At 46.8% G+C, this 16,498-nt stretch overlaps 1 protein-coding gene across 2 annotated transcripts in view; it reads left to right on the forward strand.

The window, feature by feature from the left end:
- Nucleotides 1-1,370: 1,370 nt before the first annotated feature.
- prkci (protein kinase C, iota) overlaps nt 1,371-16,498 on the forward strand; it is a 162,418-nt gene continuing 147,290 nt past the window's right edge. For both annotated transcript variants that reach the window (XM_070883809.1, XM_070883811.1), the window contains exon 1: nt 1,371-1,581. In XM_070883809.1, the coding sequence (XP_070739910.1) occupies nt 1,466-1,581 (116 nt within the window). In that variant the 5' untranslated portion in view covers nt 1,371-1,465. The remainder of the gene's footprint in view (nt 1,582-16,498) is intronic.

The following is a 16,498-nucleotide window of genomic DNA, read 5'->3' on the forward strand; positions in this document are numbered from 1 at the left end:
TGTCTATGTCCTTTTGCAGATTTTTTGTGTCCTTCTCACACATTGCTTTTCCTCCCATCTTTGTATCGTCAGCAAACTTGGCTATGTTACACTCAGTCCCTTCTTCCAAGTCGTTAATATAGATTGTAAATAGTTGGGGTCCCAGCACTGATCCCTGCGGCACCCCACTAATTATTGGTTGCCAACCAGAGAATGAACCATTTATCCTGACTCTCTGTTCTCTGTTAGTTAGCCAATCCTCTAAACTATCCATTAACATGGATAGATGTGCATTTATAAAATCTACATTTGGAACTAAGAGCTGACTCCTCCAAATAAAACCACAAACAAAAAATGAATGTACTAACAGGTAAACAGGTCTCAACTGTGACTTAGTTGGTAGCACTCTCGCCTCTGAGTCAAAGGTTGTGGATTCAAGTCCATTGACCACAAAAACCCAGGCTGACACTCCCAGTACAGTACTGAGGGAGTGCTGCACAGTTGGAGGTGAAGTACTGAGGGAGCGCCACACTGTCGGAGGGGCAGTACTGAGGGAGCACTACACTGTCAGAGGGACTGTACTAATGGAGCACTGCACTGTCGGAGGTGCTGTCTTTTGGATGAGATGTTAAACTGCCCTCTCAAGTGGACATAAAAGATCCCATGGCACTATTTGAAGAATAGGGGAGTTATCCTTGGTGTGCTGGCTGATATTTATCCCATTCCCAACATCACTAAAACTGATAATCTGGTCATTCAGCGTGGACACAATGGACCGAAATGGTCTCCTTCCGTGCTGTAAATTTCTATGATTATCACATTGCTATTTGTGGGTGCTTGCTGTGCACAAATTGGCTGCCACATTGCCTACATTACAGCAGCGATTACACTACAAAAAAAGTATTTTATTGGCTGTGAAGTGCTTTGGGACGTCTGGTGGTCCTGAAAGGTTCTCTCTCTCTCTCTCTCTCTCTCTCATATATGCAAGTTTGCCTTTCTGCTCTGCACCTTGCATCAGGAACACACCAGGTGATTCAGCAAGTCTCTGTAGGTGGCCCGGACTACAAATCCCAGAGAGCATCGTGGTATACGCATGCGTACTGATCCGGAATGAGCCTGACGCAGGGTCTGGAATGCGGCCAGTCTCAATAGAGAACGTAGGGGTGTGAGGCTCAATCTATTGTTCAACTTCAGGCAGTTGTGACTGAAAAAATCATTCTCCAGATGCAGGCGCAGATTATAAATATGAATATACTGCGTCTTCAGTACTGTCAGCGATATTTTTTGTGAAATATTTGTTGCGGTAATGTTGGGTGTTATGGATGCGCACCCTCCCCCTGCTGCTGGCGGTGGGCCGGGCCGGGCCGGGTCGGGGTGCGCGCGCAGCGGGCTGGCGGTTGGCGGGCGGCGGCTGTCCGGCGGCCGGAGAGCGAGTGGAGCGGAGCAGGCAGTTAGCGCAGGGCGAGCGCTTTCCCCGGGCCGGTGGATGCGGGCGGCCGGGCTGCGGGACTCCGACAGGGAGATGCCCACCAACCGGGACAGCATGATGTCCTACACGGCGGAGAATCAGCACCAGATCCGGATGAAAACCTACTACAAAGGGTGAGAGAGAGAGGCCCGAGTCTGGTCTGAGTACTGCGGGGCAGGGGCCCCGGCACCAGAGGCACTGGGGGACCCGGCACTGGGAGTCTCAGCATAGTGGGACAGGGGCCCCGGCATTGGGGGTCTCAGGGCAGGGGCACTGTGGGGACCTGGGGATAGGGAGATTGGGGGACCTGGTGGGACTGGGTGGACGCATCTGGGGGCGATTCGGGACTGGGGGTTGGGGGGAGGTACTGGAGGTGCAGCAGGCTCTGTTGGTTGGGAGCTGAGATAGGGAGCCTGGGGTAGAGGGCTGTGGGAGGATCACTGTGGGCCAGAACAATGGGGCAACAGGATGGAAGGGCTGGGAACAACAGAAGTAACCTGGGGTGGGTGGGTGGGGGGAGATGAAGGAACTGGCATTGATAGAGCCCACCTCAGTGCATCCCAAAACGCTTTACAGGCGATGAAGTACTTCAAAAAGTGTAGTCACTGTTGTAAAATCGTAAACACGGCAGCCAATTTGCACACAGCAAGCTCCCACAAACAGCAATGTGATAATGACCAGATGATTTGTTTTTAGTGATGTTGATTGAATGATAAATATCGGTCCAGTGCACTGGGGAGAACTCCGTTGCTCTTTTTTGATATAGGGGATCTCATAGAAACGTTTAAAATTCTGATGGGTTTAGACAGGTTAGATGCAGGAAGAATGTTCCCGATGTTGGGGAAGTCCAGAACCAGGGGTCACAGTCTAAGGATAAGGGGTAAGCCATTTCGGACCGAGATGAGGAGAAACTTCTTCACCCAGAGAGTGGTGGAATTCTCTACCACAGAAAGTTGTTGAGGCCAATTAACTAAATATATTCAAAAAGGAGTTAGATATAGTCCTTACTACTAGGGGGATCGAGGGGTATGGCGAGAAAGCAGGAATGGGGTACTGAAGTTGCATGTTCAGCCATGAACTCATTGAATGGCGGTGCAGGCTCGACGGGCTGAATGGTCTACTCCTGCACCTATTTTCTTTGTTAGTACCACGGGATCTTTTACGTTCACTTGAGGGGGCAGACTGGGCCTCGGTTTAATGTCTCAGCCAAAAGATGGCACCTCCGACAGTGCAGCACTGGGAGAGTCCGTCTAGATTTTTGTGCTCCATTCTCTGGAGTGGGACTTGAACCCACAACCTTCGGACTCAGGTGAGAGTGCTACCCACTGAGCCACACATGACAGTGGTTTAGTAAGGACATGGGTCGCATATTGGGGCACTTGTGGAAGAATTTGCAGTAAATGAGATGTATCTGCATCATTCTTTGTTAAAGCCCCGCATGTCATTTCCATACTAGTGTTCCCGAAGGCAATGAGTGATCTCATCGGGTTGGGTTGAACCTGTTTATTTTTGAGGAAAAGCAGGGGTATTCACTTGTGTACCGGGCAACATCCCTCAACCAATGTTGCTAAAACAATGGTCTGGTCAATTAACCCATTGCTATTTGTGGGAGCTTACTGTGTGAAAATTGGCTGCTGCGTTTCCTACATTACAACAGTGACTACACTTCAAATATACTTCATTGGCTGTAAAGTGCTTTGAGATGACCTAAGGTCATGAAAGGTGCTATAAAATGCAAATCTATCTATCTTGACTTTTAGAGAGCGTGTTGCTTGGTTCAGTGTCCAATCACCGTCAATTCTTTTAAAATTGCTATATTGAACCAGGGGATGATCAATTTAAAAACGATGCCTTTATAGTGTTAAGGTGCCCAAAGAACATCGTCGTTTAGGTACAGTGAACTGTCAGTCGAAAAGCTGATCTGGGCTGACGTCTGTCTGTTGCTTTAACATGTTAGCAGACCTCCCATAGTTTTGCTTGTGGTGAGTTGGAGGATACCGAGTTCAATAACAATAGTCACAGGACAGAGAGTGGAGAGCACCAGTTCAAACTGTCATAGGAGCATCCAGTCGTGCCCTGGTAACTGCCCCCAAAGGAAGTGGAGTGTGGGAAATTGCACTTCGCTTCCATTGAGGGGTGGTAAGGCCAATTCTGTGGCGGGAGCAGGACTTCCACGCTGGGGGCTAAAATTCCCAGCCCCAGAAGGCTACCGCCCCCAAGATGGGAGCCTGTACTGGAGGCAGAGGTGAGACGGGGGCGGGGAATGGAGGGGAGAGTGGTGGAGATGGGGAGCGGAGAAACCCAGGGCGGGGGACGGGAGGGGCCACATTGCAGCGGAAGTCTGGGGGGGGGGCGGCGAAGTGTGTTGGAGGGGCGGGCCTGGGGGCTCTGTGCCTCGGTGCGGGGAGTGTTCGGAGTGGGGTGGACGGGTTGACTGCGCAGATGGCGGTTGGTGGATGTGGTGTGGTTGGCGTCGCGGGGGCGTGGCTCCGGGGTGGTCGGGGCTGGGGGCTCGACATCCGGGGGTGTTCGGCATTTGGGAAGGATTCTGACGGGGCGGGTTGGGTGCGGGTGGAGTGTTCCCGGTGTTGGGTGGGTCCGGAGCCGGTGGGTGGGCACGGTCTTGGGATGGGGGGTGGCCTGTTTGGGGTTAGGATGGGGAGAGACTTCTTCACTTGGGGAGTTGTTGGCCTGTGGGGTTCCCTGCCGCGGAGAGTTGTTGATGCCAATTCATTGGATGTGCTCGGGAGGGAGTTGGATGTGGCTGGGGGGGGGTGGGGTGGCGGGGCTGCTGGGGTGGGTGATCAGCCATGATTTTGTTGAATGGCGGTGCCGGCTCGAAGGGCCGAATGGCCTACTCCTGCACCTATTTTCTATGTTTCTATGAACAAAATGTGATTGGGTAAATGTAACATAACTGTCTATATGAATGATGTATATGATAACTCACATTTATACAGCAACATCAGAAAAACATCTTGCGGCGCTGCACAGAGGCAAATTAAAAAAAAAAATTGGACACTATGTCAAAGAAGGAGAAAATCGGAGGGGTAAAGAATTATATCCACTGTATATCACAGGATAAGATTCATAAGGCGCACTTGATTTGCAAGAATTGTTAATTGCAAATAAAGATATGCCAGTTTGAGCAAACTTTGATACAAGTTTTGCATTCACGAAATTGTTGTTACTGAATAGCAAATACATGCAAAAACGAACCGTATAATGCCCAAGGTGAAAATTAGTAGTGAATCAGTGTGGACACACTGCCATACATTTGGTATCCAGAGTATCTTTGGGGATCATTTTGTGCTTGAATTAGGAATTCTATACAGTGGAAATCAGTGATAAATCATTTGACTTGCTGCAGTTCTATCTTTGAAATGCTGTCTCTGGATTTTACTGAATTTTGTAACCAAATGACTTTATCCTCTGAGGAAAGTTGTTTCCAGGCAAACTTAAATCTTAAAGTTACTAGTACAAAGCTATTTTGTGTCTGACACCCAGTAGGATATTGCACGTTTCATGCTAGTTGTTGCAAAACACTAAAGAAAGAGAAGGCCCTTGGTTTGATCTTCAATCTTTGCTGACTTACATGATCAAAGGTGATGGATGCTACAGTAGGTGTGATATAGTTGATCTTGGCAGTCCTGTGTTGGGGAGGGGGAAATCAGCTAAAGTTCTGGCTCAGAATCACTATCCAGTGATCACCAGAAGGAAAATGTGGAGAATTGCGATTTTTAAGATAGTCCGTTCTCCACCAGTTGCTTCTAAAAATCAGGCGCAAATCATGTGGAAACTTGGGCCCTATATGATGCAGTAGTGAAAAGTAATGCTGGCTATAAACTCGTTCATGCTGTATTACAGTATAATTTATAAAGAGTTGTCCATGAGGGTCCTGATGTTCCAGGTCCCGAACTTCATTTTGAAGGGTGAAAGATGCCTGTGCGCAAGTTCTTTTAACGTGGGGCGGCCGTTGCACGCTGGCTACCACACGGGCTTAGCAGAGCAAGGTCTTGGTCCAATGGCAAGGGGATCCAAGATGACTGGAGACCAGACACTGCTGCATGAGCCTAGTTTCCTACGGCGGGATGCGAGCCGTAAGCTCAGTGTTTAGCAGCGCCCTTCGGTCTGGTGGTGAGAAAACCGAGGCCCGGCTGAGGGTAGACATTGGGATGGTCAGAGGTCCACTTCGTGGAAGGAGGACAGGTCAGAGAGGTTAAGAGTGGCCACAGCCATTGTGCACACCACATGCTTGATAGAGACTCAGCCGTTGAGTGGGGCCGGTGGGAGGAAGGCCCGAAAGTCGGCGGTGGAAGGAAGGCACGAATGTCGCCGGTGGAAGGAAGGCCTTTATGAGGACATGCTGTCCTGCCAGAAAATATTTCAGTAACACTTATGACATAATCAGCCTGGACAAATGCATATGCTTAAAGTTACATTCTTTTGTTGTGATAAAGCAATGAAGTTGGAGAAGCTCTGTTAAGTATTGCGACACCACCCTGCGTCAGTCTTTTTGAGGGCTAGCGTCCTCTTGAAAATGGGGATGGAGACACGTCACCTAAGGGAACAAGCCAAAGGTGCATGGGACATGGGCTGTTTTACCTTGTCCAGAACAGTAACACCAGTGAATATGGCCTGCGCTCGAAGGGAGATAAATTTAAACCTAATCTACCGAAACATTATTTCAGAGAGCGACTTGTAAATCTATGGAACAGGCTGCCTTGGGAGACGGTGGAAGCAGATAGTGTTGATTCATTCAAATGCAAATATTTCGGGATGCAATGTAGGAGTAATTTTAGACATGACATATGGTTAGTGTAGCATGCTAGGAAGGAACATGTGACTTTGGACTTATAGTTTCCAAAGCTCTCCTCCATTTTTTTTAGCGGGGGGGTGGATTCTCGCTTCCTGGGTCTGGTAAAGACTAATTGATAGATATTGATTGCCATGATTAGTAAACAACTCCATGATTGTATCATGCGACTATTGGAAGGTAAACAAAATGGACCCTGCTCTTTTTTCATCCACCAATTGCCGTATTCCTATGTTAAGGAAGTATCAATTTATAATGAGCTTTACATTGGAAATGTGCAGTGGTTGTATTTAGGTTCACAGATATGTTTTTTCCATACGTCCTTCCTTCAGTATTCCTTTAATTAAAATAAGAAATGTTGTAAGGTTATAATAAAATTGAGGAGTTAAGATGATTTGGTTAGCTCGAGGTAGGAGCTAGTGTGATTACTTGATTTTCGAGCTCAGCAATGGGATTCTCTTTGTTCTTTGGTTACCGCAAGTAGATAATAACTTTTATTTATATAGCGCCTTTAACATAGTAAAACGTTCCAAGACGCTTCACAACGGTGTTACAGACAAACAGATAAATTTGACACCGAGTCACAGAAGAAATTAAGGCAAAATTTAAGAAGAAATTAAAGCTTGTTTAGAGGTAGGTTTTAACGGACGTCTTAAAGGAGGACAGCGAGGTAGAGAAGCATTGAGGTTTAGGGAGGGAGTTCCAGAGCTTAGGGCCCAGGCAGCTGAAGGCACGTCCACCAATGGTTGAGCAGTTATAATGAGGGATGTTCAAGGGGACAGAATTTGAGGAGCGCAGACATCTTACAAACATAAAAACATAGAAAATAGGTGCAGGAGTAGGCCATTCGGCCCCTCGAGCCTGCACCGCCATTTAACAAGATCATGGCTGATCATTCCCTCAGTACCCCTTTCCTGCTTTATCTCCATACCCCTTGATCCCCTTCGCTGTAAGGGCCATATCTAACTCCCTCTTGAATATATCCAATGAACTAGCATCAACAACTCTCTGCAGCAGGGAATTCCATAGATTAACAACTCTGAGTGAAGCAGTTTCTCCTCATCTCAGTCCTAAATGGCCTACCCCTTATCCTAAGACTATGTCCCCTGGTTCTGGACTTCCCCAACATCGGGAACATTCTTACCGCATCTAACCTGTCGAGTCCCGTCAGAATCTTATACGTTTCTATGAGATCACCTCTCATCCTTCTAAACTCCAGTGAATAAAGGCCCAGTTGATCCAGTCTCTCCTCATATGACAGTCCAGTCATCCCTGGAATCAGTTTGGTGAACCTTCGCTGCACTCTCTCAATCGCAAGAATGTCCTTCCTCAGATTAGGAGACCAAAACTGAACACACTATTCCAGGTGAGGCCTCACCAAGGCCCTGTACAACTGCAGTAAGACCTCCCTGCTCCTACACTCAAATTCCCTAGCTATGAAGGCCAACATACCATTTGCCGCCTTCACCGCCTGCTGTACCTGCATGTCCACTTTGAGTGACTGATGAACCAGGACACCCAGGTCTCGTTTCACCTCCCCTTTTCCTAATCTGCCGCCATTCAGACAATATTCTGCCTTCATGTTTTTGCCCCCAAAATTGATAACCTCACATTTATCCACATTATACTGCATCTGCCATGCATTTGCCCACTCACCTAACCTGTCCAAGTCACCCTGCAGCCTCTTAGTGTCCTCCTCACAGTTCACACCGCCACCCAGTTTAGTGTCATCCGCAAACTTGGAGAGATTACACTCTATTCCTTCATCTAAATCGTTAATGTATATTGTAACGAGCTGGGATCCCAGCACTGAGCCCTGCGGCACCCCACTAGTCACTGCCTGCCATTCTGAAAAGGACCAGTTTATCCTGACTCTCTGCTTCCTGTCTGCCAACCAGTTCTCTATCCACGTCAGTACATTACCCCCAATACCATGCGCTTTGATTTTGCACACCAATCTCTTGTGCGGGACCTTGTCAAAAGCCTTTTGAAAGTCCAAATACACCACATCCACTGGTTCTCCGTTGTCCACTCTGCTAGTTAAATCTCAAAAAAATTCCAGAAGATTCATCAAGCATGATTTCCCTTTCATAAATCCATGCTGACTTGGTCCGATCCTGTCACTGCTTTCCAAATGCCCTACTTTTTCATCCTTAATGATTGATTCCAACATTTTCTCCACTACTGATGTCAGGCTAACCGGTCTATAATTTCTCTCTCCCTCCTTTTTTTAAAAAGTGGTGTTACATTAGCTACCCTCCAGTCCATAGGAACTGATCCAGAGTCGATAGACTGTTGGAAAATGATCACCAATGCATCCACTATTTCTAGGGCCACTTCCTTAAGTACTCTGGGATGCAGCCTATCAGGCCCTGGGGATTTATAAGCCTTCAATCCCATCAATTTCCCCATCACAATTTCCTGTCTAATAAGGATATTCTGCAGTTCCTCCTTCTCACTAGACCCACTATCCCCTAGTGCATTCAGAAGGTTATTTGTGTCTTCCTTCGTGGAGACAACCGAAGTATTGGTTCAATTGGTCAGCCATTTCTTTGTTCCCCGTTATAAATTCACCTGAATCCGACTGCAAGGGACCTACGTTTGTCTTCACTAATCTTTTTCTCTTCACATATTTATGGAAGCTTTTGCAGTCAGTTTTTATGTTCCCTGCAAGCTTCTTCTCGTACTCTATTTTCCCCTTCTTAATTAAACCCTTAATCCTCCTCTGTTGAATTCTAAACTTCTCCCAGTCCTCAGGTTTGTTGCTTTTTCTAGCCAATTCATAGGCTTTAACACTATCCTTAATTTCCTTGTTAGCCATGGTTGAGCCACCTTCCCCGTTTTATTTTTACTCCAGACAGGGATGTAGTTCATCCATGTGATCTTTAAATGTTTGCCATTGCTTATCCACCGTCAACCCTTTGAGTATCCTTTGCCAGTCTATTCTAGCCAATTCATGCCTCATACCGTCGAAGTTAACTTTCCTTAAGTTCAGGACCCTAGTTTCCGAATTAACTGTGTCACTCTCCATCTTAATAAAGAATTCTACCCTCTTGTGGGATTGTGAGGCTGAAAAAGATTACAGAGATAGGAAGGGGCAAGTCCATGGAGTGATTTATAAACGAGGATGACAATTTTGAAACTGAGGCGTTGATTAACTGGGAACCATTGTAGGTCAGAAAGCACAGGGGTAATGGGTGATCTTGACTTGGTGCGGGTTAGTACTCGGGCTGCTGAGTTTTGGGTGACTTCAAGTTTACGTAGTGTGGAATGTGGAAGGCCGGCCAGGAGTGAGTTGGAGTAGTCAAGTCTAGAGGTAACAAAGGCATGAATGAAGGTTTCAGCAGCAGAATAGCTGAAGCATGGGTGGAGGCGGGCAATGTTACGGAGGTGGAAAAAGGCGGTTTTAGTTATGCTGCGGATATGTGGCTGGAAACTCATTTCAGGGTCAAATATGACACTTAGGTTGCGAACAGTCTTGTTCACCCTCAGATTGATGCTAGGGAAAGGGATGGAATCAGTGGTTAGAGAAGGCAGTTTGTGGCGGGGACCAAAGATAATGGCTTCAGGCTTCCCAATATTTAATTAGAGAAAATTTCTGCTCATCCAGTACTGGATGTCGGACAAGAAATCTGACAATTTAGAGACCAAAGCTGGCGCGACAGAAGTGGTGGAGAGGTAGAGCTGGGTGTCGTCTGCGTACATGTGGAAACTGACTCCTTGTTTTCAGATGATATCGCCAAGGGGCAGCATATCGATGAGAAATAAGAGGGGACCGACCTAGGGGGACACCAGAGGTAATAATGATGCGGGAGTGGGCAGAGAAGCCACTGCTGAAGATTTTCTGGTTACAATTAGATAGATAAGAATGGAACTAAGCGAGTGTAGTCCCACCCAGCTGGACATTGGTGGAGAGGCGTTGAAGGAGGGTGGAATGGTCAATTGTGTCAAAGGCTGCAGACAAGTCCAGAAGGACGAGGAGGGATAGTTTACCTTTGTCACAGTCACAAAGGATGTCATTTGTGACTTTGATAGCAGTTTTGGTACTGTGGCAGGGACGAAAGCCAGATTGAATTCATGGAAAGATGATCATGGATTTTGGAGGCAACAACACGTTCAAGTGCTTTGGACAGGAAAGGGAGGTTGAAGATGGGGCGATAGCTAGCAAAAAAAGTGGGGTCAAGGGTGTTTTTTTTTGAGGAGAGGGGTGATGACAGCAGATTTGAAGGAGAGGGGAACAGTTTCTGACGAGAGAGAATTCGGCTAACATGGGAGCCAGAAAAGGAAGTTGGGTGGTCAGCAATTTAGTGCAAATAGGGTCAAGTAGCAGGAAGTGGGTCTCATGGATAAGGTGAGTTTGGAGAAATTAAGAGGGGAGATCAAAGAGAAACTAGAGAAAAATATAAGTTTAGGGCAAGGGCAGGTGGGAGCCTCAAATGAAGTTTGGCCTTGTGGCTAGGTGAAGGAAGGGAACTCGCAGAGGCAGCTAATTGGATGGTCTCAAATTTGATACAAAGAAGTCCATGACCTCTTCAGACTTGTTGGAGGTGAATGTGGTGGAGATGGGTTTAAGGAGACGGTTAGCAATAGAGAATAGTAGCCTGGGGTTATTTTTGCAATGCAGAATGATCCTGGAAAAATGAGCAGTGTTTGTAGACAAGAGTAAGAACCGATTGTGTTTTGTGTTCCAGCCAGATCTGGCGGTGAATGGCTAAATCGGTTGTCCGCCACATCCATTCAAGTCTACACCCTTTTGACTTGAGGGAGCGAAGATGAGGGCTGTACCAGGGGGAACGGTCAGCGTGGGAGAGAGTAATCATTTTAATAGGGTCGAGGGCATCCAAGGTGGTGGTGGTGAGGGTGCGGCTGAGCAGATCGGTGGCTGCAGAAATGTCATTGTTAAAAGAGGGCCAACGGTTGGACAGTTTAGAGTTGATAAGTGGAGTTGTAAGAGAGTTTGGAGCGAATTTTTTCCAGGGGCGGATGCAGAAGGAAGTAGGTTTGGTTTGGGGAAGGGGTGTGTGGGATGAGAGCGATTCAAGGAAATGGTCAGAGATGGCTTTATCTTTAATTGCTACAGATGGAATAGCGAGGCCACCAGAGATTGCAAGGTCAAGGGGATGGCTGTGAATATGGGTTGAGGAATTTACATGTAGGGAGAGGTTAAGGAAGGACAGGATGGTAGTGAATTCAGAGGAGAGAACACAAGATGAGTGGAGATAGAGGTTGAAATCATCGAGGATGAGAAGTTGCTTGGCTGAGGGAGGAAATCAGTGAAGATATATCTGCGATAAAGTTTTTATCATGTTTGGGTGGGCGGTAGAGAACGAGAATTTTGAATGAGCGGTTGGACGGGTGGAATAAGGCGAGATGTTCAAAAGATGAGAAAGTGCTGGAGGAGTAAGGGGACAGACAAAGGTATGATTTAGTGATGAGAGCTATACTGCCACCTCGGTGGTCTGGGCGGGGCAAGTGGTGGAAGGTATAGTTGGGAGGGGAGGCTTCGGTTTAAGGTAGTGTGCCATTATCCCACAGTCAAGTTTCAGTTAGTGCCATGATGTCAATGCAGTTATCCATGATAAGGTCATGGATGGTAAGGGCCTTGTTGGAAAGTTAATGGACATTTTGTAAGGAATTTTGAGAACATCCGTGTTGGCTGATCTACTACCAGAATACACACGGTCATTGGTTGGAGGAATGAGTTGCACGGGGAGGAGATTTGCAAGGTTAGCCCTGCCTGGGCAAACTGGGTACTAAAGTCGGTGAGCAATTAGGATGGGACAGTTGGGGTTGCTGCTTGTGAGGAGATAGCGATGAATGCCACGGTGGGCCTATCGGAGAATGCCAAGAGAGGCACAGAGGGAAGCTGCAGGCTTGTCTAAAAGGGAGTCAAGCCTGGGACGGCAGCAGGAGAGTAGGAAGGTTGAAGAGTAATGAATTCTATGCATAAGGATTTTGAAGGACAGAGTATATGAGAGAGGATAGATGAGAGGTGGCATGTCGACATTAGATATACAGTACATTACTATTCTGCACAAAATCCCACTCACTTTAACGCAATCCATGTCGATTGCTTCCCCGTACCTCAATGCATTGATTTTAGAATCCTTAATTCCTGGCTTCAAAATCCCCATGGCCTCGTCCCTTTCTACATGTGCAACTTTCTCCGGCACTATGGGCTCAAGTTTCCACATGATTTGCGCCTGATTTTTAGGAGCAACTGGTGGAGAACGGACTATCTTAGAAATCGCAATTCTCCACATTTTTTTTTCTGCAGTTCTAGTCGGGTAGAACAGTTCTACTTTGGAACAGAATTTTTTCTTCAAAAGGGGGCGTGTCCGGCCACTGACGCCTGATTTCAAAGTTTCCACAGTGAAAACGTACTCCAAACTAAAGTGAAGATTTTTGTAGAACTGAAAAAACCTGTTCTACACATTAAAAAATCAGGCGCAGGTTACAAATTAGGTGTCCAGAACGAGGAGGGGGGGGGGGAAGGGAACTCATTAAATTCGACAATAAATCCTTATTTATACTTCTACAAATATTATACAAATGAATCCAACCTGAATAAACATTTATAAGCAAAGAAAAGATTAAATAATCCATCTTCCTACCTGTGTGAAAGTGCTTCAGGCACGGAGAATTCTGCAGTCAGCCTGAGGCGCCCGTTCTTCCCGCGCGGGGGGGGGGGGGGAGGCGCCCGTTCTGCCCATGGGGGGCGGGGGGGGAGAGGAGGCGCCCGTTCTTCCCGCGGGGGGGGGAGGGGAGAGGGGAGAGGAGGCGCCCGTTCTTCCTGCGGGGGGGGGGGAGGGGAGGGGAGAGGAGGTGCCCGTTCTTCCCGCAGTGGCGGGGGGGGGAGGAGGCGCCCGTTCTTCCCGCGGGGGGGGGGGGGGGGGGGGGAATACAGTGAGGAGACTGCAAGTGCTGATGGCAATGTGCTTTTATTAAAAAAATGTTTAAAAATTAAACAGCTACAAAGAACTACAAAAATGGCCGAGTGCCAATGTTTTTTTCACACTGAGCATGCGCGAACGCTCCAACGCAGGAAAAAAACTAATTTAAATAGTACCCTCCCCCTCCCATTTACAAAATCGGCGCGAGTGTAGGCTCCGCCCCGTTGGGTGACGCGCCAGGCAGACAAGGAGCTGCAGAACGCTCCAGAATCGCGATTTTTTTTTTTAGGCGCGAAAAACGGGCGCCCAGCTCGGAGGGGCGCCCGTTTTTTATCGTGTGGAAACTTGGGCCCTATGTCTTTACCTGCACGTTCTGTTCTTCCACCATTTGGTCTGCTGTGTGTTTTGCCATCCTGCCATTCGACCATTGGAAACAGGGCTTCGTCATTTTCCTCTTGTACTCTGGAGCACTGTCCCTAAACCCCTCCATCTTTGTACGTCGTGCCCGACCTTCAAAAGCTGCCTTCAAAAATAGTGATTGTGCTTTTAGTCAGTTCCTCTGACTCTTCTCAGACACCCCTCCCCCCGCACACATTCTCCAAACAAAATACCACATACGCAACCATGATTCATAGTTAATCTGAATTTTTTTGTTGGTACTTACTAAGGGAGAAAGTTTAGCCAAAATTCCAAAAAATGCTGCTCGTGACTCAGTAACATGTTGAGGTGTTCAGGGTTGGTGAGAAGAAAACCCCTGAGCTGTTTATCAGTAACTGGTTATCATTAACCTCATGATTTTCCACACATGGCACTCATTGCTGAAGTGGCAATTAGCCGTTAATGTGGGGCACCCATCTCAGCCAGGTGAACAATTTTTATTTCTTTACTGCTTAATGAAATATCTGAGCAATCTTGCTGTTTCTGTGCATTTTGTGATAACTCTTGTGAGCACATGCTGAAGGTAGCTCAGTACAATCACTGCGAAAATTCAGGACAAAAGAGATGTTTAGCCAACACAAAATATCAGAGTATCTTGGGAATGCTGTGGAATGCTGAGTCCTACAGTGGTTGATATTATCTGATATATAAACTATTACCATTTACATTTTATTTGCATATCTCACTTTATTTTCTTTGCTGTATCACGGATTAATTCTGATAATCTCATATTTGGCACGAATTTTAAAACTTAATATTGGGTGAAAAAAATTAATTTTGTCTAATTTATGGCATTAATTATCCTTTTTGTCATCCAGTTAAAAGCTTTTGCCATTTATAAAGCTTATTTAACCTGCAAAGCTTTACTAACAAGAGTCGCACAGCAATAGAATTTCCAGTGTACTGCTCTTCTGTTAATTATAATATATTGGTTTATCACTTGGAAAAAATCCCAGTTGAGCGATATTGAAGACAATAAAAATGTTTATCAGTGGTCAAAAGCTGATGTAACTGATGTACTGGGGCATTGTGATACTAGATGTTGCTCATTTGAATTGCCTCAAGCCTCAAACCTGACTTCCGATGAGAAGACATTCTTCCCCACCGTTCCGCCAAACTCCGTAAAAGTAAAGGCCAAGTGCATTAAATAGAGTGCTAGCCATGGCTCAGTGGGTTGCACCCTCGCCTCTGAGTCAGAGACTTGAGCATAAAAATTTAGGCTGACACTCTTGGCAAGTAAAATCAAGAAAAACCCAAAGATGTTTTATAAATATATTAAGAGCAAGAGGATAACTAAAGAAAGAGTAGGGCCTATTAGAGACCATAAGGGTAATCTGTGTGCGGAGGCGGAAGATGTTGGTATGGTTCTTAATGAAACTTTGCGTTTGTTTTCACGAGAGAGGGACGATGCAGATACTGCTATCGAGGAGGAGGAGTGTGATATAGTAGATGAAATAGACATAGTGAGAGAGGAGGTATTAAGGAATTTAGCAGCTTTGAAAGTCCCCGGGCCGGGTGAAATGTATCCCAGGCTGTTAAGTGAAGCAAAAGAGGAAATAGCAGAGGCTTTGACCATCAATTTCCAATCCTTTCTGGCTTCAGGTGTGGTGCCAGAGGACTGGAGGACTGCTAATGTGGGTACCTTTGTTTAAGAAGGGAGAAAGGGATCGACCGAGTAATTACAGGCCAGTCAGGTGGGAAAATTAATGGAGAAATCCTGAGGGACAGGATAAATCTACATTTAGAAAGTCACGGATTAATCAGGGACAGTCAGCATGGATTTGCTAGGGGAAGGTCGTGTCTGACTAACTTGATTGAATTTTTCGAGAAGGTAACCAGGAGGGTTGATGAGGGCTGTGCGTATGATGTAGTGTATATGGATTTTAGCAAAGCATTGATAAGGTCCCATATGGTAGACTGGTCATGAAAGTAAAAGCCCATGTGATCCAGGACAAAGTGGCAAGTTGGATCCAAAATTGGCTCGGGCAGGAAGTAAAGGGTAATGTTTGATGGGTGTTTTTATGGGCCCAAGTTTCCACATGATTCGCGCCTGATTTTTAGGAGCAACTGGTGGAGAACGGACTATTTTAGAAATCGCAATTCTCCACATTTTTTTTTCTGCAGTTCTAGTCAGGTAGAACAGTTCTAGTTTAGAACAGAATTTTTTCTTCAAAAGGGGGCGTGTCCGGCCACTGACGCCTGATTTGAAAGTTTCCACAGTGAAAATGTACTCCAAACTAAAGTAGAATGGAGCCAGTGAAGATTTTTGTAGAACTGAAAAAACCTGTTCTACACATTAAAAAATCAGGTGCAGGTTACAAATTAGGCGTCCAGAACGAGGTGGGGGAAGGGAAACTCATTAAATTCGACAATAAATCCTTATTTATACTTCTACAAATATTATACAAATAAATCCAACCTGAATAAACATTTATAAGCCAAGAAAAGATTAAATAAACCATCTTCCTACCTGTGTGAAAGTGCTTCAGCCAGGGAGAATTCTGCAGCTGTTCGTGCCGCTGAGCGAGAGAGAGAGGGGGAGAGAAGGGAGGGGAGGGAGGGGGAAGAGAAGGGAGGGAGGGAGGGGGAAGAGAAGGGAGGGAGGGAGGGGGAAGAGAAGGGAGGGAGGGAGGGGGAAGAGAAGGGAGGGAGGGAGGGGGAAGAGAAGGGAGGGAGGGAGGGGGAAGAGAAGGGAGGGAGGGAGGGGAAGAGAAGGGAGGGAGGGAGGGGAAGAGAAGGGAGGGAGGGAAGGGAGGGTGAAAAGGGAGGGAGGGTGAAGAGAAGGGAGGGAGGGAGGGTGAAGAGAAGGGAGGGAGGGAAGAGAGGAGGGAGGGAGGGAAGAGAGGAGGGAGGGAGGGAAGAGAGGAGGGAGGGGGGAAGAGAGGAGGGAGGGAGGAAGAGAGG

This window comes from Pristiophorus japonicus, chromosome 6 (genome assembly GCF_044704955.1).
Source record: "Pristiophorus japonicus isolate sPriJap1 chromosome 6, sPriJap1.hap1, whole genome shotgun sequence".
NCBI classification, from domain to species: domain Eukaryota; kingdom Metazoa; phylum Chordata; class Chondrichthyes; family Pristiophoridae; genus Pristiophorus; species Pristiophorus japonicus.